Raw genomic sequence first — 27,101 nt, forward strand, 5'->3', positions numbered from 1 at the left:
CAGAAAATTTTTGATGGATTTTGAACAGGGAAGGATATGAACTGATTCACAATTTAAAAGCCTCACAGCTGTTGTGTGGTGAATAGATTTTGTATGTGTCTTTGTGCAAGTGGGGGATATAACTATGAAAATAGGCCGAACAGTTCATACAGTCCAAATTTGAATAGTAATGGTAATAGTAATGAAACTGGCATAAAGCAATCAAATTCAGGATATGCATTAAATGTAGAAACAATGGACTTTGTTGATATACATTCTTTATGTGAACATGAAACCATGCAAAATTCCCATCAACAATAGAAGAAATAGCAAGCTTAATGAACTAAAAAAAAAAGCAAAATCAATAAAAATTGGAATAATGTCCTTAACCATTGTCACATTTCATCTTGAAATATTCAGAGTTCTGCTTTCACCCCCAAACATCTTAAGGGTTGATACTAATATTGTTTTCAAACTTTTTTAATTCATAGAATCCTTTAAAAAATAAATTCTTATATACCACACAACAGTATGTAAAATACATTATTGTATTTTATCTATATAGATGTTTTACAAATATCCAAGCTTGTAACACTTATAATAAGTATATTCAGTTAAATAATAAGACTATTTTAAAGAATGTAAAAAAGTAAGTGCCTTCATGAAGATTTAAGCATTTGTTGAATAGCATGATAACCAGATGGGTAGATGAATTTATTTAGAGAAGCTTGAATGTTTCAAGAACTAGCACATGGGAAAAAGTCAATAGCAAACCACTTTACTTTAGCATAGAAAGGAGAAAGCTCTGTTTAGATGACTCTGGGGTCAGATAATCGCCATTACCCTTCCCTAACCTTCATCTGCTGCAAACTTAATTCAATCATACATGAATAAAGTATTAACATTTGACACAGATAGAATTAATAACCTTTTTTTTTTTACTTTGTGTGTTCCTAATTTAATAGAACTAATAGGATAATACAAGATCACAGTTCTTAAAAACACACACACAATCTGTAGGAGCCTTCATTTTCACCTTTCCTTGTTATTTTTACTGAGCTCACTTTTGGAGCTTACCATATTTAGAAGAACAAGTCCTGAATGACCTTACTTTTGTCATTCATAGTGTACTATTTTTGAAATGCCGTAGGGTAGGAAGCCATGTACAAATGGCTTGATATAGTTAACTGAACTGTCCAGTTCATTGATTACAAATTCACCAATTCAAACAAGTTATAAGCTGGAAAACAGCTTTTAAATACATAGACACTGCTTCAGAGAATTGATTTTACTCCTCCTATTCTTAGAATCATTCTGGGTATAGTTGTATATTTATTCTGGTAGGAAATGCAACACACAGAATGCTGACTTCCAAAACCAAGAAGCAAGGCAATGAGGGAGTAATATTTCTCGTTTGAAAATATTATCCTTGATTGGCTTCTTTACTGATTCTTGAATGCTTTCCCCAGACAGAGCCTTTAAAATATTGTTTTTTTTTTAAATAAAATTTCATTTACAGTTAATTTTTCAGAAACTTGTCAACTATGTCAAGCAAAGTAGACCTGAATCAGGAACCAGTGTAAGATAAGAGTTACCTGCCTGACAAGAATCCTGATAAATATTTCACTTTTGATAAATAAGGTCCTTCCCTGGGAATCGGCAGAACAGTCTCCTTACTTTCCATGATCAAATGTTCAGTCTGTCACCCTCTTACAAGGATCACTGCTCCTTTTCTTACAAATCTTTCCGCCAGGCTCTACTCACTACCTCACAACTGCCAACTATTCTTCCTTCTTGCTTTCAGGAATGACTCATCTTTGAATTCATGGGCCTATTCTTTAAACGCTTCAAAGGAAATTCTTGGACGTCTTTGTGTTTTATTCTTCAATTGATCTTACACAATTTCCTTAAGTTCAGTTTGAGGTCATGATACTCTGGGGAACAAATAGTAATTGTGACATCTCCCTTTATTGTCTATAAATAATGCATCATGATTAATTGTTGTATCTTATAATCTTTGAGCAGTTACATGCTTTGATTTAAAAAAAAAATTTCTGACCATTTATGATTCAGAATTGTTTTTTCCAGGATTGAGTTTAATAAAAAAAAATGAATGTAAGTGCTGCCGTGGATTACTTTTTTTAAAGTATTTTAATCTCACCCTGTGAACAACAACAACAACAAAAAAGCATGTGCTCAACGACCAGAAAATGAGTCAATGTATTGATGTGAAACAGAGCGGCTTAATTTCATTGGTCAAAGGTGAATAATGCACAAGATAAACCAAAAACGGAAATGTATTTTAGGGAGAAGAAAAAAACTCAACATGGTTTTACTTCTCTGAAATTATATCATCATAAGCCTTGTAATCCCTATGTAGCAAAAGGATCTGTAGAAGCTGCTGAATATAGTCTTTGATCCTGTACACAGGTTATTTCAATCAACTATTCAGATAAAGCCTCTGTATTGTATTTCCAGACATTTTTTTCCAAGTCAGTGTTAGATATGCTTTCTACATAAATGGGACTAGCAGCTCCTCAGGCCCTTTCACTCCCTAAACTATTGCCCCTAATTTGGAGCTGCCTGAGAGGCCCATTTCTGATAAGAAGGCTCTTACCTGCAAAGTAGTTTATAACTTCTTTGATGTTAGTGCAATGAAGCTTTTGACTCTGCATAAAATTGAAATGATCATTTCTTATGGGAAATAAAAGAGTAACTCCTGTGAAGTGGAGAGGGAAATGTTTTCTTAGAAATACTTTCATAAACTTGGAAATTAATGGCAATACATTGCTTACTTCAACTATGACCTTTTCAAAGACATGATATGCTCAAATTATAATGGGCTTTTAATTGTTTCGGATTATAGGTAAAGTTTACTTAAACTAGCTGTTAAATGTATTACTCTGACTTTTATCCTATGGATACTCGTCTCATATTTAAAACTTTAGCCCCTTTAAACATTTTCTGATAACCCATCTTTCCCAAATTTCTCCTTCTTATTCTCTTTCTCTCCATCACTCCCTGCTCTCCACATTTAGTTTCTTATATTATCTTGTGATCTTTCCTTTTATTTTTCTCTTTAAAATATGCATGCATGGGGGCACTTGAATGGTTCAGTCGGTTAAAAGCATCTGACTTTGACTCAGTTCATGATCTCTTTGAGCCCTGCATAGGGGTCTGTGGTGACAGCTCAGAGCCTGGACCCTGCTTTGGATTCTGTGTCTTCCTTTCTCTCTGGCCTTCCCCTTGTTGCTCTCTCTCTCTCTCTCTCAAAAATAAACATTAAAAAAAAAAAGATGCATGCATGCTTAATTCACTTAAAGAGCTTCTTTTTTTAAAAAGCTTATTTGATAAATGGGTAGTTGTAGTATTAGACAGCAGCACTTCTTACCTCCTAGCTATCTTCTCTATGTGCTTAATTTTTTTCTTAAGTGAGGAAAAACAAAGATCAGCTACCTGCGACTCTTTTTTTATGTTTTCCATTTAGGCTTTTCATGAGACTTGGCACTACCAACCTTGTTAGAAGATTCAGAGCCGTGTCTAAAGTGGTCCTGAGGGTTAAAGCCCAACATGCTTTCTTTCTTTATCACATCTTTACTCATCTTTCTGTTTCTGACCAGTGGGAAGAGGACTTCCAATTTAGGCATAATAGGGTAAAAATGTTTGGAAAATTATTGCTTATGATAGCATTATAAATTGGGAGATTTTTTAAAGTTTATTTATTTTGAGAGAGAGAGAGAGAGAAAAAGAGAGAGAGAGATACCACATGTGCAAGTGGGGGAGGGGTAGAGAGAGAAGTAGAGAGAGAATCCCAAGCAGGATCCTCACTGTCAGCACAGAGCCCAACACAGGGTTTGATCTCATGAACCCTGAGATCATGACCTGAGCCAAAACTAAGAGTCAGATGCTTAACCAACTGAGCCACCCAGATGCCCCTAAATTGGGAGATTATTAATTATAAAATAAGCATGAGTAAAGATAGGTGGCTGGCATCGGGGCAGGTAAGGTCATAATCCAGACAAACATGGGCTGGGAATTAGTCAAGCCCAGGGTATTTGGCAAAGTTCCTGGTTGGTAGAAGCATTAAAATCAGGGCAAAAGGTCAAGGTAGGAAAACACTGGCTCCAGGGTCTCTGCCACTTGATGATAGAGCTATCATCTATCTGAGAGACCTTCTGATAACTTAGAGGTACATATCTCAAAAATGTCTTTCAGGAGCCACTGTCTCATGCAGTTAGGGCTCAGTGGTCAAAGTAAACTTTCAAAGGGCTAGATGTGTTTTTCCCGTCATGGAAAGTCACAGTGCACTTCAAGATGTTTAAGGCTCTGAAAACTCCTGTGCTTCAGAACAATTTGTTGATGTTTATATGGCTTTTCTCAAAACTATCTGACCTGTTGACATTCCTTGAATGAACACTCTGGCAACTTAAGCCTTGGAGACACCCTTACCACCCCTTCTCTCAGCTTCATATCCAGTCTCCAAGTTCTGTAAATCCCAGAGATTCTTTCTTCAAAGAATCTCTTTCAACTCCTCCTTCCTTCCTGCTACAATTTCAGGTAATGGTTTGGGTTAGTGGTTCTCATTGTCAGGAGTGAGGAGAGAGAGACATAGCTCACATCAATAGGTGTATGTGTAGTTTGAAAAATCAAATTCGGCATTATAATATTTGATTGTTTATCATCAAAATAGTTTAATTGATTTCAAAGTTTCTGGAGAGTACTAAAGAAGGACATGAGATTAGTTTTATTTATCAAAAGAGAGAATTGTTTTTAAGAAGTCAGGAGACCCTGGTTTGGACTTTTATGAGGCCTCAAGCATTTTACCAGATTTAGTCTAAATTGTTTGTCTGTCCTCTCATGTACAATAGCCACTTTCAACAATGCAATTGTGTGAAAAGGAATAAACAAAAACTTGTCCTCATCTTGAGAAGCTATAAATATGCACTGGAAACCAAGTGACTGTTACCGAAGAACCTGTTGCCTGACCTCAGGCAAGATAATTACTCTCTATGGAACTTATTCTGCTCATTTGCAAAATGAGTGCTCAGGATTTGACCAATCTCATCTTATATAAATTTAGCACCTCTTCCCTACTCAAAAATCCGGAATGCCTGCATTACTCTCCCTAATTCTAGCTATAGAACAGATCCCATCTTGTTAGCTAAATATTTAAGGTCTTTCATAATCTATCACCAAATCTGTCTTTACAACTCTTTTTCCATTAGTCTCTGCCATAAACTCTCTGCTCTAGTCAGATTTCAGGTCATTATTGCCTGAATAATCCTTGTTTATTCCTATCACAGAGCCTTTCCTTCTGAAAGTCTCATTTTTGGATTCTCCCTATCACTTACTTCTTTTGCAACTCATACCCATCCATGTTTTAGTTATTTCTTAGGAGTTAATTTATATCTGACTTTTCTGTAATCATTCTGAACAGCAATTTATTCCTAATTAATTTTCTGTAACAAAAATTTGTATGCCATTATTTGATTCTCATAATGTTCAGACCGCGTGTAGTTAAGTATACCTTACTTCCCCAATGAAATTGTATGTGCCTCTGAAGCTAGGGATTCCTTCGCTTCAATTAATGGTTTTCTCACAGGGCCAAAAAATATATTACCCATGGTCAGTAACTAATATTTACGAATATTTGGGTGTTAATTATTCACAAAATATCTATGAAACCACAAGATGATGTATTTATACCAAAATCAAAACTGCATCAAAAAAATCAAAGTGGCTTACCCTTAGAAAGCTATGAGAAATGTGATTCTATTATTTTAAACTGAACTGGACTTCCTCACTAACTTATTCCAAACAGAAACTAATTAAACTTATCTTTATTTTCAAATTTGAAAGGACACTCAGCATTCCTTAATTCCAAAAATATACTCAAATATGCAAAAACATGAAAAGAAGAAATAGATTAAGCAGTCATTAATTTAGTTTAAAAAGTGGTGACAATTATACATTTTTAATTCTTTTAATTCTTTTAATTCTTGCTTTTGCTTTAAGTATCTTTCTTTTAAAATGCATCCACATCTTAGGAATGAAACATCTGTAGATATTTTAATTGTATTTTTATACCCTGGATTTGTGTCTACAGATGCTCTTTTACTGGCTTCACTTAGCTACCTATAGGTCGCATTCTGGTTGTCTATATGACGTCTTAAAATTATGTTGCTTATTCATTTTTGTATTTGTTTGGCATCCGTTCTTTCCTCACTATAATGTAAACTACATGGCCAAGAATTTTGGTCATCATGGTCACCACAGTGTCTTGGTCACTTCTGTACTGCCATGTTTTGGACACCACCACATTAACAGCTCTAGGTAGGTGGTTAGAATCTATCTTTTGAATAAATAAATAAATACTTGCATAAACTAGAACAAGTCACTTTTACTCTTCTGGCCTAAACCATTGCATCTCTAAATATAGAAAAGTTTATTCCAGTATGTTTTAACCAGGTTTTTCTTCAAACCACAAAGTTCCCTTCAAGTTATTTTGGCGTGTGAAAGGAGAGAATAAAACCAACAGTGGTCTAGTGCCTTTCTCATGCTCAGTTAGGCAAATCTTTTTTATCTGCTTTTCTAATGGGGTTGGGAGTGGGAGAAAGAAGGTGCTTCTAAATAAAATTTTGTTTAAAAATATATACTGTTAAAAAAAATAAAAATAGGGGTGCCTGCATGGCTCAGTTGGTAGAGTGTCCGACTTCGGCTCAGGTCATGATCTCACAGCTTGTGAGTTCGAGCCCCACGTCGGGCTCTGTGCTGACAGCTCAGAGCCTGGAGCCTGCTTTGGATTCTGTGTCTCCCTCGCTCTCTGCCCCTAACCCACTCGCATTCTGTCTCTGTCTCTCTCAAAAATAAATAAACATTTAAAAAAAATAAATAAATAAAAATAAAAATAACAAAAAATAATAAAAATATATACTGTTTTTACAATTAAAAAAAGAACTTCTAAATAACATTAGTTCTATGAATCTTAGTCTTATGAATAGTCTTAGTCTATGAATAGTCTTAACTCCTATTTTATAGCTTATCTTTCTGGGTTATTTTTCATTGGGCAAACACTGAAAGAAATAATTATTCTCTCCACTACTGTGCAAACTTAACATGGAAGTAATTAATTAACTACACGTCTCATGAAAAAACAAATTGCATTGTGTTTCTGGGCCAGCCAGCCATTTATATGGTATAGAGGTTTACAATGTCGATATCCATCTTCTGCTTAGGACTGCTGCTCCTTTGCCTGCTCAACCAGTTCCGATTAAATATTAAAAACAACAAGCCCAGCTCTATGGGTCAAGTACAAATGATATATGTAGAGCAACTATTCAATGTATGTTGAAAAACTAAGAAAAATACTCAGATATATTCAGTCTTATCAGTAATAATAATGATCACTTTAGAGTGCTTGCTGAATCAATTACCATATGTTCTTACATCGGTGCCTTGATTTCAATCATTGCTGTTATTATTACTGTACATTTGTTTTGTTTGTTAGTGTAGTGGTTGTTTTGCCAGTGGTTTAGACAATGACCTGACACAAACTGAAGATACTGAACTTGAATTTCCTTGAAGCCAGACTTGTCTTGAACAGTGGAGAAAGCTTCACCATTCTTCTTCATTGTTTTTAATAAATTGAGCTTGTTGGCTAAATACGATTCAAATAAGAAATACCTTTAAGTTAGCAGTTATTCTGATTGAGAAAACTTTAGATTTCCCATTCAGTCATGTTTAGAAAAACACATTGTGCGTGTTCATAAAATGAGCCACACTGTAACCAAAAATACTTATGACATCTAAAGAAAACTGCATATATCTAGGAATGGCAAGAACTACTATTATTATTGAGCTGATATTAATGTCAGATTTTCATTAGGTACTTTCCTAAATTATATCATTTAATCCTCACAGCAATTATTAGATACTGTTAAGGCTCAGAGAAATTAAGTCAGAGGTGAAAAGTCACAGAGCAATTAAGTGGATCAGTCATGTTACAAACTCAGATACATCTGACTCCTGAGCCTTTGCCTACATTTCAAGGCCTTCAAACTGAAAGAAACACTTTATTGATTACCAATGGTATGACCAATCCAAGAGAGAGAGAAATGAGACCATAAATGAGGTGATCTGAATCAGAATTTGCCATGTAAATCTCTTGCTGGATTCTTTGTCTATATACACCTTTCCAGACTTCTTGGAAAGAAAACAAGAAATATTCATCAATAACATACCTTCTTAGTATCCTATTTTCCTTATTTGTCAAAATAAAAAATCATTACACTGTAATCAGAAAAACCATTAAAATAGATCATATATTTTGTTCTGTTGCTAATTGAAATAAAGGGGAACAGAAAAAAGTTAAAGAATAAAAATAAGAAAGTGAGGAGTTAAGAATTATTAAATTTGTCTAATGTAAAATACTAATACAGAGGAAAATACTATTTTAGGGAAGAACTTCCTTCAAAGACAGAGCATGTAAATATTATTTGGTTCATAATTCAAATTAATAATTTTCTTTCAAATTCTGACTAGTAGTAAATGCCATTTTCTAAGAAACGTGAACAGTAAACTACTTTTTTTAAAACTGTGTGTCAGAAAAGAAAGAAAGAAAGAAAATCACTAACCAATTAATTCCAAAGCAATTTCAGTTATCTGACCTTTGAGTGCTATCATCCAACCTCCACTGATGATTTCAGAGACAAAAAAAGAGTGTCATTAAAGTAAGGCTCTTGAAACTTTTCTTAAAAGATCATTATGAAGGGAGAGTCCCATAAAGGACTAAATTATTTGGTGGCTCAAAATGGAAAAGTCTTGTTTCTAAAGAGGACCTAAAACAAAAACAACAATTGAAATAATAGATTGTTATAGGCTATTTTAATTTTGATAGATATACCTTTAACTGGTCATTTCTTAAATAGGACTAAATTTTAGAGTCTGACTCTTTTTTTGAACCAATATTATTGATAGCAGAGTCTAAGCGTCTTACAAACAAGCTTTTGAAATTCCTTTGGAAATAAATGCTCTGATTACTTACCTAAATCAATCTGCTCTCCCACACAGACACACTCCCTCACAAACAGACATCACTTATTTCTTAACACTTATAATATTTTTTCCCTCTGAGATGAAAGAAATTCAAATTCTACAATAATATGGTTTATCTGATGGGAAAAAGCTTCTCTTCAAATTGCCTAACATTTAGCTAATTTGCCAGTGATGGACTTTCCATCTACCATCCTCCACTAAATTCATTTAATTAAACAATTATTTTTTCTTATTAAAAATCCCTCCAATATTTTTTCCCCATGATCTGAGTCCTCAAATCAAAATGTGATGGAGCATCTCTAGTAACCTCTTGGAATGTTTCAAAGTTTGCAAAGAATTAATGTGGAGGTTAACAAATATATATTAAATATCTGCATATATATGTATAGTATTAATTTTTTGGACAGTAGAGAAAATAGCATGTGAAAATATAGTTTAATAAGATTCTATAATTCCAGAATAATTAACAAATTAGTTTGAGTTCATATGCTAAAATTTTAATCAAGAAATAGAAGAATCCAATTTTAGGAAAACCAGATGTATTTACTTAGTAGTCAATTCATTTATTCAACAAATTGACTGCTTACTCTTGCCACAATCAGAAGAAGCCCTTAAAGAATTTAGTGTCAGATAGGGATGAGATTAAAACAAAACAAAACAATTAAAGCAAAATCTTAAAAACCACAATAAACCAAGTTTTAAAAGAATAATGGATACAGGTAAGTACTTCACCTTCACAAAGGGGATTCTGCACACCTATGCAGGAAAGACTTTTTGGAAAATGTGTTAATTAAGTAGAACATTAGGGGATAAACAGATGTTGGCATATTGAGATATAATTTTAGACACAGAGGATGAGATGATGCAAAAGCATTGTAGCCTGAGAAGGCAGAGAAGATGCCAGTTATTATAAGTAGTACTTTACATTTGGAATGGAAGCACATGAACAGGACTTTAAGATGTAAAGAAATTAACTCATGAGTGCCCTTCAAGTTACACTAGTACTTTATATTTCATCCTAAAGGCTATATGGATTATAACTACAAGAACAGGACTTCACTTGACTAAGTAAAAGGGACTAATTTGAGGGAGAAAAACATTAAGATGCATATGTTAGAAAAATCAAGTACCAGAAGATTCCAGTAATACCTTCAAGAAATTAAGGCTTCAATTAAATTCTGTCCGTGGGAGCAGAGAGAAGAAATTAGATCTGAGAGCTATTTAGATGGTGAACGTGTTAAGACATGGTAACAATTTTGAGGTGTAGAAAGGTGAGAGAAGAATCACGAATGACTGCTTCATTTTTAGTTAGGGTGATGGAAAGCTGGTGATTCTATTCATGGAGGTAATTCAGGTGAAAAAGAAGGTCTTGGGGGGAATGATAATGAAATTAGTCATGTTGAAGTTGAAATGCCTTAGGAAAATTTAAGAGTGTTATCTTATAGACAGATGAACATGTAGGTCTGGATTGCAAAAAAAAAAAAAAAAAAAAGAGTTCCAGGTTGGAAACTGCATTAGTCATCTAGGGCTGCCATAACAGAATTACTCAGACTTGGTGGTCAAAACAATAAAAATGTATTTTCACACAGTTCTGAATCCTGAAAGTTTAAAATCAAGGTTCCAGTAGGATTGCTTTCTGTTGAGACCTCTCTTCCTGGGTTGCAGACAACTGCCTTCTTGATGGGTTCTCACATGACCTTTTCTTCTGTGTATATGCTCACCTGGTCTCTCTTCCTCTTCTTATATGGACACCAGTTCTATTGGATTAGGTTCCCACCCATGGAACTTCACTTAATCTTAAATACCTCCTTTCTTTAAATACAGATACCCTGGGGGTGAGGACTTTAACATGTGAATTTTAGGAATCACAATTTGGACCATAACAGAAACATAGATTTGATGACAGGACAGACATTATTATCATCATTTTACAAATGGAGAGACTGAGGTCGGAAACTGCTAAGTCACTTGTGCAGTGATGTAGAGAACATTGGAAATGGAATATGCTTAGTCCTCTTTTTATATGCATATGATATAGTGGACAGGACACTTATCCCTGCCTGGCAAGTTTAATCCGTACAAGAACAATGATAACATCATCACATAAATCAACAGAAAAATAGGTAGGTTGTGGAGGCCTTATAGAACACTACTAAGTCTTTATTGAATTTCCCAAAGGAATAGGATTAAATGGTACTAGCTGACTTCAGGGGACATGCTGTTTCATGACAGTGAGCAAGAATGTCCCAGAAATTTTCTCAGGACATCAAACACGGCTCCAAATCTTACGGATAACATCCCAGGGAACTTTTAATATCCTCACAGAATAAACCACGCTATTTGTGACTCAAGAATGAAGGGTGAAGCAGCTGCCCCAGCGGTGATTTGAAACTAAGGTTCCAGGGAAACTAGGTATTTCAAAGCTAGCTTTGCCTTACACCTATAAACCTGCCCCTCCGGCTGTGTTCAAACACATGAATTGTTCACTGCACAATATGATGATTATCCAGCTTTCATGAGAGGGCTGTGAAAGAACAAAAAGCTAAGGGGTAAAGAGGATTTTTATTGTTAGGCTACTATTCTTATGAAACATTCATATAGCAAAGGAATTGCCTTGCTGTTAAAAGAAATTTTGTTAAGAAAACTTTATGAAAAAGATGCTTATACTGCCTTTAAAGTAACTGTATATGTAGTCAGGGGGAAAAAAAAGAAGAAAAGAGCTGAGTTAGGAACTCAATTCAGAACCATATTTTCTAAGAGTAAGTAATGGAAAATGTAGACATCTATTGGACTAATTTAAAATTCCAGGAGCATGGATTTCAGCATTAATTGTGTGTCAAGCAGGATTTATTTTATTACAGCACATGTGCTGGTATTAGTGACACCCCATTTCTCTTTTGCCAAAACTTAAAATAATTTGGAACTACAGGCCCAATTAAGGTGGGTAGCTCAAGGTACATCTGTTTTGTGTGCACAGTTCATCTGAATTCTTAGATTCCCAAATGCAATCAGGGTGTTACTTTCAACTTACCATCTTCTCTCTCTCCTCCCAGCCCCACCCAGCACTAGTCTAAGTAAACCACAGGAGGCCAGATCCTTAGAAACTGTGGTGTTGGTCTCACTTTCTAAAGTGAGGAAGGATGGAGAAGAGGTGAGTCAGGTGTGTGATTTGGCATTGTCCACATGTAAAATAAAGCCCACATACTCTGTTCTTTTTGTAGGCTAGGCAAGAGAAATAAAAGTATTCCTGCTTATAAATATATCTATGTTAACAAACTTTTCTTTAAAATTTCCAAAAAAAGTTAAAAATAGGAAAATATCATTGGATTTTTTGGTGGAGAGGGAATTTATAGGTAGCAGGACAAATGAAGAACTTTGAGAAGAAAGAAAGCAATCTGGAGAGCATGAGACTTCTGAGGGTTAGAAAACAGGAAGCCAGACAAAGAGATTAAAATGGTTGGAAATGATTCCTAGATGTGTATTAGTTTCAGGCTAAATCATTAGCTGGTACCTGTGTCAGGATGTCAGGAGGTGGTATAGCACAGTGGTAAAGAACCAAGGCCTTGTAGTCAGATAAACTTAAATTTGAATCCCTGGTACACTGATTGGGTGACTGTGCAAATTACTTGACCTCTATAAACCATAATATCTTTGTGAGACGGAAGGAGTCGTTACCTGCGGCAAATATGAAGATTACCAAACACAGCTATGTAGAATGCTTGAAAAATGACTGGCATAGAGTAAATGCTTGATAAATTCATCAGGGATTAAAATTATAGAGCCCTGTAGCTGGAAGGTAGCTTACTAAACCTCATCAATTCCAACTTTTACAGACTAGGAAACTGAAGGACTAATGCATTAAGTTTCTTGCCAGAGGTAATGCAAGCAGAAAATTGTCTTCCAAATCATGTTTTAATGGTTGTTAGGACATTATGTTAATCAGCTCAAGTTGCAATAAAAAAAAAAAAAAGTAACATAGACCGTGCCTTCAATAACAGGAATTTGTTTCTTACAATTCTGGAGGTTGGGGAATCCTAAATCAAGGTGCTAGCCAATTCCATTTTCCCATAAGGACTGTCTTCCCAGCTTATAGATTGATGCTGTATGCCTTCTTGCTCTGTCCTCCCATGGCAGAGAGAACAGAGAACTCCAGTCTTTTTTTTTTTTAAAAACGTTTATTCATTTTTTGACAGAGACAGACCATGAATGGGAGAGGGGCAGAGAGAGAGGGAGACACAGAATCCAAAGCAGGCTCCAGGCTCTGAACTGACAGCACAGAGCCTGACGTGGGGCTCAAACTCACGGACTGTGAGATCATGACCTGAGCCAAAGTCGGACGCCTAACTGACTGAGCCACCCAGGTGTCCCAGAACTCCAGTCTTTTATTCTTCTTTTCAGGGTATTAATCCCATTATGTGGGTCCCACTCTTATGACTTCATTTAAAACTAACCACCTTCCAAAGGTCCCACCTCCAAATATCATACTGGGTGTTAGGGCTTCAGTATATATATTTGGGGGTGTGGGGACATAAACATTCAGTCATTCATCCGTAACAGACACAGAATATGGTACTGCGGAAAGAGCCTGAAGCAGTGGTTTAGGAACTCTGGGTTTAGTCATAGTATCTTAGGCAAGTTCCTTAATCTTTCAGTTTTCTCACCTAATAAATGTAAAAGGTGGGAGATATTATCTCAAAATATGATTCAGCCCCATGCTCAAGTGATATTATTCTCCGAGTATATGAGTATAATTTACAGTGAGAGATAATAGGTTTGACTAGGATAAGAAGGACAAGGAATAATTGGGTGCCTGGCACAACAGGACAATAAGAGAGAGCAGGACTAGGTAGAGTTTTCAGCAAAGAAAGAGCAGCAGGAGTACAAAGATCTCGGGGATCAGGGAAAGGAGAAAACCAGAATGTGAGAAAAGAGAGATGCAATTCAGGAAGGTCTCATAGATAGCTATCTCTTGTGAAGGGTGTCCAGGGCTAAAATTCAATCTGTTTGGTTTTGTTTTCTTTTGTTTTAGAATTAATAAGTGTATATGGAGTAAAATAGTGGGGGCTGAGAAAGATCACTAACAGTTATTCACAGCTTAGTCCTTAATTTAGAAGAGTGATTTGAAAAAAAAATAACTTACACGAAAGCAGTAAGTGTATGTTGGAATGGAGAAGTACAGAGTTTTGGCTTTTAAGTCACATTATTCAGAATATTTAATGTGTAAACATGTGAATACATGTTAGTGGATCAGCGAGACGAGTGGAAAGGGCTCTGATTCCTTACTATAGATTCAGAAATCTATTCAGGGGAGCTTATCTGCTCAGCAGAGTTTGTCTTTTTCCCCTTCATAGCTTCCAGCTGATCCTAAGAGGACATCACTGCTGTATAACAGGAATCCTGATGAGGGTGTTCACACAAACTGAGTACCATCCGTGGCTAATTTTCCCTTGGGGGAAAAAATGCCATTTAAGTTTATAATTAAATGTGTGCCTGATCATATCTGTTAAAGATTTTATCTAAATATGATGATAAGCTACCAATTATAATAGTAAGTGCATACCTCTGTATCCACATATATACAGTATTAATATCCCATTGTTGCAATTATGACTTCTTGAAAACAAGTTTGTGTATAGCAATAATCGTCCACAAATAAATGGGCATTGCCTTTACAGAAGTGGCAAGGGAAGAAAAAGATAAATCTCAGCCAACCCTCTTCAGAGTTTTGAGGTAAAATCCCCTCAGTTCTTATTCTGCATTTGGAGGCTTTTTCTCTCATGCAGTACAATCGGTGCATTTCCTGAAACTGTTTTTCTTCTTATACTAACTTAGATTTTTAAGTCTTATTGTTTTCTTTAAACTGACTAAACTTGGTAGTCTCCAATAAAAGTTTTTATTATTTTTAAAGTACTACCTTTGCTCTTTAACATTCTCCCAATTAAAACCAAAGTAGATTCCACAGTTTCCTGCTTACTTTTAGATCAAAAACTCCCACTAGTTTTGTCCATTTTAAAACTTCATCTCTTCTCTAATTTGACACACACCTCCTCCCTATTCTCCAGCACCAGCCAAGTTTTAGTTTGGGAGACTTGCAGTGGGTAGAGAATATGATCTGATATTCCACTCCTCTTCACTCTCCTTTCTGGTTCTTACTTCTCTTGACTTGGGAGTAGAGAAAAAAGAAAGAAAAGCGACGCTCACACTTGTACAAACAATTGCAATCCTCTGTCTGAGGTCTCTGATTTTCCATCAAGGCCCTGTGTGGGTTCACTGGGAAAGTAAGCTACCTCATGTGGATGAGTTCTTTGGGCAGTCTTACAGGAGCATCCCGTAAGGATATCTGGCCTTGGATCAACCCCTTTCTACATATGGATCACATATAATTACCTTCCATGTGTTTATTTGAACCTTGAGAAACTTGCACATCCTTGCTTCGCCAAACAGTTGAGGTGCGGGAGTGTGGGCTGCTCCTTTCCTATCCTTTCTCTCCATCCTGCCCTAGCATTTTCTTCCTATTCACATAAGCCCAGGGGAAATCAGTAAACCCTCCTTCAGAACAGAAATCTAACCTGGGAATGAGGCAACACACTCTCCCATTCTGGCACACAGCTGAATAAATGGCTCTCTTTGGGCTTTCCTCTTTGGACTTTGCAGAAAGAAGTGGGCATAGTCTGTTCCTTGCTAAGCTGATGACTCGTGACTCTCAAACATGCTGATATGGGTACTTTCTGGTCCAAAGCCATCGGTCCCCTGCCTCTTCATCCATTCTATTCTTACAGCTATTAGCATTAGAGCAGAGCTCCTAGTTTTCCAGAGCAGCTACATTTACTGCCTCCCTCACTGCCCTAAGCCATCAGGCCCTTTGTCTAGTTCTGTGTTTTGTAAGTCCTAAAAAAAAAATCTTGCCAGTCCCCTAGTCCACTCATTAGTACATTTTTACTCAGAAAGGATCTCCTACTAGGTACTCAAACACTTGGCTAGACAAAGCAACAGATGGTACATAGGCCTATTCACACTTTTAAATGGGTCAAAAAGTATGTTAGTAGTAATAAAACAACACAATGTCAGCAGTGTAACAGAATATATATGCCCAAATGAGCCAGATCAAATCATTTTTTAAATCCTTTAGGGGCTTTTTATGGTCCATAAAAGAAAACCATTTTTATTACTTTAATAGTTTTTTTTTTAATCTGAAATAGTATACTCAAATTGATCACTCATCTAATTCACCAGACTTGGCTGCAGATGACTATTGTTCATTTTTAGTAATTAGATATGCCCCAAAATATCCCCGGGGCTAACACTGTGGATGTGTAAAAAATATGCTGTATATTCTAAAGGCAATCCAAACAAATAAATAAAAACAAAAGCAAAGAAAATGGAAAAAGAAAGTATGAAAATTGGGCATATTCATTAGTTTTTACTACAGCCACAAATAGCTCCCAAATTTCAGTGGCTTACAACAACAAAGATTTATTTCTTACTCATGCAGTACATTGGCTGCAGACTTGCTCTAGTCCTGCTTGGCTCGGCTCCACTGGACTCCACACAGCAATGCTTAGCTCTGCTTTATATTGTCTTGTCACTCCAGGACTGGAGGAACAGCCCCCAGCTGGAATACACTGTTTGCATAGCAGAAAGCAGAAAAGTATAAGCCGCCAAACCAATCCATAATAGCATATTTAAAGCATCTGTATAGACACGGATATACATTTCATTACTCACATCCTATTGGCCAAAGCAAGTCACAGGGCCAACCCTGACAATAGGCAGAAAAGTAAACTCTGCCTACGGGAAGGCACTGGAAGTCACACATGGAGATGTATAATCTCTTTCAGAGGAGAAAGCAGAGAGTTGGAAGCAATAATCAAATCTACTATATAGTGAGAACACAACGGGACATCATTAGTGTGCACATATAACACTTCAAAGAGAACACTTTTGAGGTGGTAATAAATATTACATATATAAATTACATATGGGGATACAATTAAGTCAGCTACATACTTTATGGGTCCCTTCCGTATATTTAAGTGTTCTAAAAATGTATACAATCTCTACAGTATGGATGTCATTACTGTGTGTGCTCTCTCTCTCAAAGTAAATAAACATTTTAAAATAAGAATTGTTACAAAATGGTTTATTGACAGATATTGCCAAATAACTATTGAATGGAAATCACATTTCTGTAGATTTTGCCAATATAATGCTCCTTATATGCAAAACTCAATGAAAGTTAAATTTCTGAAAAAGCAAATCAATATTCTAAGAATATACTAGTCATAGGAAATGATTGTCTTGTAAGGACTAAAAATGTGTCAAGTTCCTCAGTTTGGGAAAATATTAAATAAATCTCTTAAACACTAGGAAGTAAAAGTTGTAAAGACTAAAGAGATACGTGCTTTTTACTTCTTTTTAAAAAGGGATTATTGTTTGTATTTCTTCTTTTTTTTTAATGTTTATTTATTTTTGAGTGAGAGAGAGAGCACCCATGCAGGAGCTGGGGAGGGGCAGAGAGACAGGGAGACAGAGGATCTGAAGCAGGCTCAGTACTGACAGCAGAGAGCCCAATGTGGGGCTCAAACTCACAAACTGTGAGATCATGACCTGAGCTAAAGTCAGACACTTAACCAACAGAACCACCCACATACCCCCATGCTTTTTACTTCTTAATCACACTGTTAAAATCTTAAAATTAATAATCTGTATCAAGTATTGACTATCAGCCTTTATATGTCCCAGGATTTTAAAAACACTTGAAGAAGTCACATTCTAAAATCCTCCTGTGCTCACTAAAAACTGGTCTCCTGAGCCACACACCTTGCATTGTAGCAAGAAATAGAGAAGGAAATGGAAAGGGGAGGTCCTGGAATGACCTGAAATCACTCATCTGCATTGTGTAACTCAGTTCTCTTCTGCTTTAGAATGTTGTTCCCCTTTTCACGCATAGTAAATACACAAGCGGGTCAAAATTTAAGGCACCTGTAAAATGTGGAATTCTGTGCTACTGAGACCACAATTAGGAACTGAAGGAAGTTAAGAGGCAAGGAAAGCAGGGATGGTGTGATGACCCGGTTCTGTCCTGCTGGTAGACTGAGAAGTGAGAACTGTCTACTTCTCCTATGGCTCTCACAGGTCAGCGATCAGAAGCAGCTATGCGCGTGAAGAAATAGAGACAAACTCAATTTCCATGGAAAATCTCACCATCTTGCTAACTGGGGTCTGTGAGTGTCTTAGGTCTCTCTGAGTCCACTATGATCCCCTTAATTTAGGCACATACCTTCGTGATATCCTATAACAAATGTACTGGTACCTGGGTTTCCGCCTCTTTCTTGCTTCTACCTCTCGTTCTTAACACCGTTAAAACCTTTAATCAGCTAGATTTTATGCTGTCATTTTATGTTGTCATTACTTAGTCTATAAGATATGTATAAAATAGTATCAAATTGAATTATTCCTGGATCTCACAGATATTAGGATAAACAGGTCTCTGACATTAAGATTTACCTCATGGTTTATACACAGTCACATTGCATGCACCTTAGAAGCTTGATCTTTCACCACCAAGTCTTGATATGTTTCAATCCCTTGACCTTGACTTTAAAAATTAAACAAAAATATGGGGCTCCTGGGTGGCTCAGTTGGTTAAGCGTCTAACTCTTGGTTTCAGCTCAGGTCACGATCTCATGGCTTTGTGCGTTCGAGCCCCACATTGGGCTCTGTGCTGGCAGTGCAGAGACTGCTTGGGATTCTCTTTCTCCCTCTCTAGCTGCCCTTCCCGCACTTGTGCTGTCCCTATCTCTCTCAGAATAAATAAATACATTTAAAAATTTCTTAAATTAAAAAATAAAAAAATAAAAATTAAACAAAAATATATTTGGCATAAGCATACTGCTTCTCTTAGATAATGATGTCTTTTGGAAAAGGTTTCTCTAATGTTCAAGGGAGAGCAGCCAGCTGTTTGCTAGTCTTACGAACAGAGGCAATGGATAAAAACTACAGCATGAGGGGTTTACCACTTCCTATAAAAGCCATTGATGCAGAACGGTGTAACCCTCTACCTCAAACTGTATATAGTCCAGCTTTCTCTGAAGCGATTTTTCCTGAATGTGCCTAAGGACACAGGGATGGACTATGTTACCTGTCATGGTCATCTCCTACACTCCATCACTCCATGATTTCACTTCTGCAATGTGTAAAGACAAACTCTTCATTAGTCAGTCAAAAGCCATAGAGCTTGAACCAGATTTGACCTGGAGAATGTATCATCTTAGCAGGAATGTAGGGTTTGAATGAGGCATATTCTACAAGGAAAATAATCACAGTGGAATACACTGAGTTTGCTTTGCTTTGAAATCTTTTTTAGAACACAGTCATATTCTCTCTGCAAATCTCCCCTGCTCTATTCTTTTTAAAATTTATTTATTTAAATTCAAGTTAGTTAGCATACAGTGTAGAATTGATTTCAGGAGTAGAATCCAGTGATTTCCCTGATCTGTTTTATTTTGAGCGAGGAATCAAATAACCAAATACATATCTAACAGAAAAAAATTAAGAGTATTATGAATGCAAATTATGTAATTCTGACAGTACCTTTGACTGCCCCCACCTCTAAACATATGTTTTCAAAAAATTATTTTAGTAGGGGCGCCGGGGTGGCTCAGTTGGTTTAGCATCTGACTGTTGATTTTGGCTCAGGTCATGATCTCATGGCTTCGTGGTATTGGGCCCCACATGGGGCTCTGTGCTGACAGCATGGAGCCTGCTTGAGATTCTCTCTCTCCCTCTCTCTCTCTGCCCCTCCCCTGCTCACATGCACTCTCTCTCACTCTCAAAATAAATAAACTTAAAAAAATTATTTTAGTAAAAGGCTGACTTCATCTGTACAAAATAACTTCTCCTTTTATCATGTATATAGCAGTAAGGAGATTATAGTTATATTTATATACTATAACTGGTTAAAAATATTTTTAAAACAAGTGATTCACTATTCGAAGTATATGAAAATGCTGGCAAGCATTGGTCAAGATATAGAAACACTCTACCCATCAACTGCCTATCTCACTGAAAGCCAAGTACACTATAAAATGATATATTACCAAAGTCCTCAAAATACTGAGAGAATCTGAGAGATATATAATTTACATAAGGCATCTTGAAGTTTTACATGTGGATGCTTGCATTTGCAGCTTTCCAATTCACACTCACACAAAACTCATTTTCTTACAGCTTCCAAATAATGACAGGTTCCATTTATTACATCTGACATTTTAAAATTTCACCATAAGGGTAAGTATAGGAGAACTATTCACTGTCTAATATTCTTCTTACATTGAAAATAAGCAGTGGATTACATTTTTTCATCAATGCCTCTTTAACCCCTTGAGGGTTTTTTTAAAATGCTTTCCAGAAGTAAATAAGAACTATTATTCCACATAAAAGCAAAAGAGGTGCTAGACGATAAGTTGGCTTTATAACAATGACAAGAGAGCAAGCTCTTACCTAAAAAAAAAAAAAAGTATACTCAATTATATTTTAACTTCAGTATGTAGAAACGGAGAACATAAAACAAATGAAAATAATGTATTAGAGTCTCTATAGCATAATACATATTAGGCAGAGATGCAAAATTAAGAATGCAGAATGAAATTCATCTATATATTTTTCGACTGCTCTGCATTTAATCTTTTTTTTTTTTTTTAGTGTTCCATTCCCACAATAACTTTCTTCTAGTTTCTTTAAAGTTAATTTTTCAGAGAAGGAGAAGACTAGAGACCAGTTAAGATTAAAAGAATCAATCATGGGGCGCCCGGGTGGCGCAGTCGGTTAAGCGTCCGACTTCAGCCAGGTCACGATCTCGCGGTCCATGAGTTCGAGCCCCAAATCGGGCTCTGTGCCGACAGCTCAGAGCCTGGAGCCTGTTTCTGATTCTGTGTCTCCCTCTCTCTCTGCCCCTCCCCCGTTCATGCTCTGTCTCTCTCTGTCCCAAAAATAAATAAACGTTGAAAAAAAAAATTAAAAAAAAAAAAAAGAATCAATCAAAGAGAGGTTAACACTCAAAGGTATTAGTTTTTTTATTCTATTTCAGTGGTTTAGGGCATAATAGAAAGTAGAGTTTAAGTATATTAGAATAAGTTTCAAGGCGATAAAAATTGTCACATGGCAGACAGAGTAGTAAAATATTTGTTACCACTCCATTATCTAGCAAAGCATTCTCACTCTTTTATGTTCTATGCCTCCCATGTTCATGACATGCACATGCAGCCAGGCAGTGGCAGAAGTTGGCTGGGGAGGCCATGAAATACAGATGAACTAATGTTGGCTGACTAGTAGGTACATTGTGCTAAGCCCTTTTGAATGCATTAGCTCATTCTGTGTTCTGTACAGCTGTGCATAGTCAGAGTTATTACTTTATTTTATGGATAAAGAAAGAAAATCTCAGCCTAGTTAAGTAACCTAAGTTACTTAGAAGTTGTATAGGACTGAGATTTGAATCCAGAAATGCCTGAAAACAAAAATCATGCTCTTGCCTTTACAATATCTTCTTGCAGATAGTCAAGGGAAGGTACTAGAAGAAAGAGAAATACATAGGTATGTGACAGTGTGGGGGACATGGTGTTTTGAAGAAAAGTAGAAAAACGTAGGTTTTATGGTTGAGTTCCAATATAGTAAAGTCGCTAATAAATACTATTTCTAAAATTCTTTGTCCTTATTTTAATAAGTCAAAAATATGTTCTTAAGTATTTGTTATAGAATTAAAAAGCCTGAAAGAAGAAAAAGTGCATTGTGAACTGAAATGAATAAAAAGCAGGTCTCTTATTGATTCTTCACTCTAGGAATCTCATTAACTATCAGATGGAATTTGATGACTGCCAACGAATAAACAACATTTTCCCCCATTCAAGGCTGTTAAACTGCCCAAACCACCAAATACAGATTAGTCCGAAATGCACTGATTGTTCTTGCTGGAGGTGGTTAAAAAATCAGCTATAGATACAAGAATTCTTTTTCTCTCTTTCCTTCAGGCTGCTAAAGGATGCACAGAATGAAACTTATTTTAAAAGCTGGTATCAGAAACTATTGGCAGCTCTCCAATTCTGTTCAGGAAAAGCCTTGAGTGATGAGTTTTCCAAAGAGAAGAAACTTATTAAAATTCTGGGAGAGATTGGGGAAAAAGTCAAGTCTGCCAGTGACCCTCAAAGACAGGTTTGTTGAGAAATTAATCTTCATGTAGTGTTTTCTTTAATCTTTTGTTCAATTAAGTGTTTTTTTTTTAATTTTTTTTTTCAACGTTTATTTATTTTTGGGACAGAGAGAGACAGAGCATGAACGGGGGAGGGGCAGAGAGAGAGGGAGACACAGAATCGGAAACAGGCTCCAGGCTCTGAGCTGTCAGCACAGAGCCCGACGCGGGGCTCGAACTCACGGACTGCGAGATCGTGACCTGGCTGAAGTCGGACGCTTAACCGACTGCGCCACCCAGGCGCCCCTGTTCAATTAAGTTTTAATTTCATAGCTTAGAAAGTAAATTCCGTGTCTACACTTAGTTCTAAGGTACCCAAATCAATTACTTTAATCAAGATATTTTTTTTCAATTTACAGTCTAAAGTTAATGACTCATTAATTATTTTCTGGTGGTAGCAAAAAGTTGAAAGTAAGCTAAATAAACTGGTTTAAAATTATAAAACCTGTCCATCTTTATTTCTTACATTTTAAAGTTCCTCACATAACTTGAGATGCATACTACAGTTAAGTAAGTCTGATACCTTTTTTGACCACTTGCATTAAGTTCCAAAGTGATAGTGACATTATTCTTTCAAATAAATATATTTCTCTCACCTTGACTGGCTGTTTTTATGATAACACTTCTTCACATGAAAATAAGAAAATAAAAAAGAGTTGGAGGAAGCATTTACAAATTTGCACAATTCAAATTACTACTATCTATTTTTCTCTACTTCTTTTTAAAAGGTACTAATTAGTGTTGTATGGAAGTGTTGAATCACTATATTGTACACCTGAAACTAAGACTACACTGTATGATAACTAACTAGAATTTAAGTTTTTTTAAAAAAGGTTTTTTTTAAGTTTATTTTTATTTATTTTGAGAGAGAGATAGAGAGCAAGCAGGGAAGGGGCAGAGAGAGAGGGAGAGAGAATCCCAAGCAGAGGCTCCATGCTGTCAGCACAGAGCCCAATGTGGGGCTCAATCTCATGAAATGTGAGATTATGACCTGCACCGAAATGAAGAATTGGATATTTAACCAACCGAAGCACCCAGGTGGCTCTTGAATTATTTTTTAAATTGTTACTGTTTTTCCGCACTTTTTGATAAGGGATACACAATTTTAAAGGTATTGTTTGTGGTTTCAGACCTTCCCACAGGTACAGAGAACTATGGAAGGTAGTGAGTCAAGTATCAGAAATATATTCCTTGGCATTTAGTAAACTATTTGTTCAAATACATTGCTATTTCTGACAATTATCAACTGTCTGCATTATCATCTTTTGCCATTATTACTCTTAATATATGTGAATTTGTTTTCTAAAATGTACTATTACTGGGACACCTGGGAGGGTCAGTCAGTTGAGTGTCTGACTCTTGATTTCAGCTCTGGTCATGATCCCTGGATCATGGGATCGAGCCCCATGTTTTGTCAGGTTCCATGCTATGCATGGAGTCTGCTTGACATACTCTCTTTCTCTCTCTCTCTCTCTCTCTCTCTCTCTCTCTTCCTCTGCCCCCCCTCACTCTCTCTAAAAACTAAAAAAAAACTGAAACTAAAACTAAAGAAATAAAATTTACTGTTACTATTAAGTATAAATCTTGAGAGTTACAAACTAAGATTCAAAGAAATTATCAGAAGTCGATCATGTTAATCATTACTTGAAGCAGGTATTGCAAGTTGGTGGGCCACAAGTCAAATCCATCCCATCCTGTGTTTTGTTTGAACACAATAGTTCTTTGTTTTGGTTTTGTTTGTAATTGAATTTAAAATCCTGTAGAAAGAGCATGAGCTCTAGTTCCCCATTTTCCCCAACACTCCCTATTGTCTTTAGCCCACTGCCTCCTTGTATATGGCTATATAACCAGTTTGACCCCAAAGCATCCAAGTATGCAGCCCCAGAATTAGAGTTTATTTAATCAATAGAAGAAAATTATAACTTGAAAGAAAATTCAAGTTCTTTACAGTTTCTGAAATGTTTTTTCTAATGATTTTTCACAGGAGGTACTGAAGAAAGAGATTGGAAGACTAGAAGAATTCTTTCAGTGTATAAATACCTGTCACCTTCCTCTGAACCCTGCCCTGTGTATAAGGGGTATTGATCATGATGTAAGTCAGTTTATTTGGTAGATAAACTGTTTTTGCTTTGCATTATTTAGTTCACTGTATGTTTTTTGAAATGGCAAAAACAATTTGTAAATTGTCATTGCAAGTACCTTAAGAAAAAAGCAATCGAATCCCATCCATACTATGTACTGCATTTGATGCACTGTGTAAGGTTGAGATTGCATTGACCTCATCATAAGATTTGTAGGTTTAGAAATAAACTATCAGTTCAGTAAATAAATAAATAAATAATGATACTTCTCCCTAAATTGATTTCTTAATTTATTCAAAATGGTTGATTTGGTGACCTTATGCAGGCTGGGTTTAATTTCATGCTTATTTATATTATGTGCATACCCATGCCTAGTATGCTAAGGATATTATTAGCTACAACATCTCAGTTTTTATGTAATTTAAAATTTACTGAAACTCATGGGTCAGTGTGCCATATAATATATTTTGTTATTTTACTTATGCCTGGAGTGACCTTCCTTGCATCAGACACAAATTCGTTTTCTTCTTAAGCCTCTGCCAGTCACACTTTAACTTAGAATCATTCTTTCTCCTTTTTTGCATGAACTTTATTAGCCTCCTCCTCAAAAGTCCAAGACAAGGAAACGCAAATAGAGAAAGGACTGATAAGCAAGACTTAGAAGAAAAGAGGTTAAACTATCACACATGCACAATAAATGTCACTTGACTAAAGTCATATGACAATCAAGGAAACAAATCCAATACTTAGGAGAAAAATTAGGCCATCATTAGCATGAATATAAAAAGTTTTGCCAAGAAGTTGGTACTATTGCCTTTACGACTTTGCTGCTTCACAGACACCTTAGAAACTTTCCTAATATGCTGCACAAGTATATTTTGAAAAATAACAAAATAAGGCATCAAATTTTATAAGTTGACATAGGTCTATCTGGGCTAAATTCCAAATCATTGCTAATTTTCAAAAATTGTGTAACTTTTTAGTCATTAGCAATATCCACTGATTAATGCTGATAATATAGGGAAATGTGGCATTTCAAAGACATGATATCTTAAAGGAGAAAGAACAGTATGGATCATTGAGTCCAGATATTATTTTTGTTGTTGTTGTTGCTGCTTTCTTGATTTGTTGTTTAAGGAGGAAAACATATTTTTCAGTTACAATGCCATATTAAGTCTTGTTTTTATGTATACCTTGAAGATGTGGGACGTTGGCTCTAATGGGTGGCTACTGAGGATGCCCATGTGAGATGATCAGGCTGACGGTCACCAGCCCAGGTGACCTAGCACTGCACCTAGCACCACACCTAGCACTGTAATTGGGACCACACTCCTTTCCTTTACTTACCTGCAGACACTTTTCCTGAGTCTGGGAAGTGCACCAAGCAGCTACCTCTTTGCTCCATTTGTTCTGGTCAGCTGTGCCTCACACAAGGCTGGGCACCTGTGTATAGAGCAATAAACAGCAGATGTGACCAGGTGACCTGGGAAACATTTTAGTCTATTCTATAGTCCTGCCAAATAAGGAGGTCTGAAGGAACATACATAGCATCTGAAGGTGTGGTGAATGGGGCAAGGTTTCAATTAGAACCTGTATCAGAAGATCCATACTGGGAAGAGCTTCTAAGAATGTAATGAATATGATAAGACATTTAGAGAGACCTCTCAGACAATGGTTCATTTGAAAATCTACAAAGGAGGGAACCCCTATGAATGTAACAAGCATAGAAAGACCTGTCATCATTGCTCCCATCTCATTCAAGATCAGAGATTCCATAATTAGGAAAACCTTATAAATGTGCTTAATATATAAAAACCTTCACTCAGAGTTCCCTACTCATTGACGCTCAGATAATATCCTCTGGAGAAGACTTATAAATTTTATGAGTGTAGGAGGCCTTCGTTCAGAGTAAAAGCCTTTTCCAACATCAAGTACTTCATACAAGTGAGAAGCATTACAGTTGAAATTAGTGTGGAAAAGCTCACTCAAGAAACCATCTTGACCACCAGAGAATCCATAATGGGAAGAATCTCTGTGAGTATAATGAACATAGTAAGGCTTTCAGTCAGAGCAAATGTCTTATTTGACATCAGAGCCTCTGCACTTGGGAACAAGCACATAAATATAGGCAGTATGGAAAAGGCTTCAGTCAGAACTCTCAACGTGTTGGCTAAGAGCAAATTCGTACGAGAGAAAAACATTTGGAATACAGCATGATAAGACATTCAGTCAGAGTAAATGTCTTATTTTATGTCACTCGACTTCACACAAGCAAAAAACCCTGTAAATATGGAAAATATGCAATTAAGACTCACATCTTGTGTAACACAGAATTCACATTGGTGAAAAATCCTATGAATGTAATAAGTATGGAAAAATCTTTGGTTATAGCACCAATTTTATGATGTCAGAGAACCCATCTGGGGAGAAACTCTATAAATGCAATGACTATGGGAAAGCCATTTGGGATAGTTCACAGCTTATGCATCAGAGAGTTCACACTGGAGAGAAGCTCTGTGAAGGTAGTGACTATGGGAAAGACTACAGTCAACATTCTATTTTAATCACCATCAGTGAATTACACTGGGGAGAAGCACTCGGGCTTGGCTCAGTCCATTTTTTAAAGTATGGTTCTCCAAGATGGAGGGCAAAGGTCTCAGCTTTGGATTAAACCTTCTTTCAAAGAACTTTTATCCTTGTCTCTCCTTGGAAGCACTAATCACAATGGACCATTTCCTTTGGGT

The 27,101-nt window shown here is 36.2% G+C and overlaps 1 protein-coding gene and 1 long non-coding RNA gene across 7 annotated transcripts in view; one reads left to right on the forward strand and one right to left on the reverse strand.

The window, feature by feature from the left end:
* PIK3C2G (phosphatidylinositol-4-phosphate 3-kinase catalytic subunit type 2 gamma) overlaps nucleotides 1-27,101 on the forward strand; it is a 355,118-nt gene that overhangs the window by 199,918 nt on the left and 128,099 nt on the right. For all 6 annotated transcript variants that reach the window (XR_007154196.1, XM_047868249.1, XM_047868251.1 and 3 more), the window contains 2 exons: nucleotides 22,059-22,239; nucleotides 24,261-24,368. Coding sequence is in view for 5 of the 6 variants with exons in the window: in XM_047868249.1 (XP_047724205.1) it covers nucleotides 22,059-22,239; nucleotides 24,261-24,368 (289 nt within the window). In the remaining variant the exon portion in view is untranslated. The remainder of the gene's footprint in view (nucleotides 1-22,058; nucleotides 22,240-24,260; nucleotides 24,369-27,101) is intronic.
* LOC125171122 (uncharacterized) overlaps nucleotides 25,723-27,101 on the reverse strand; it is a 38,968-nt gene continuing 37,589 nt past the window's right edge. The window contains exon 3 of the long non-coding RNA XR_007154198.1: nucleotides 25,723-25,800. This is a non-coding gene — a long non-coding RNA (uncharacterized LOC125171122). The remainder of the gene's footprint in view (nucleotides 25,801-27,101) is intronic.

Source organism: Prionailurus viverrinus, chromosome B4 (genome assembly GCF_022837055.1).
Source record: "Prionailurus viverrinus isolate Anna chromosome B4, UM_Priviv_1.0, whole genome shotgun sequence".
NCBI classification, from domain to species: Eukaryota; Metazoa; Chordata; class Mammalia; order Carnivora; family Felidae; genus Prionailurus; species Prionailurus viverrinus.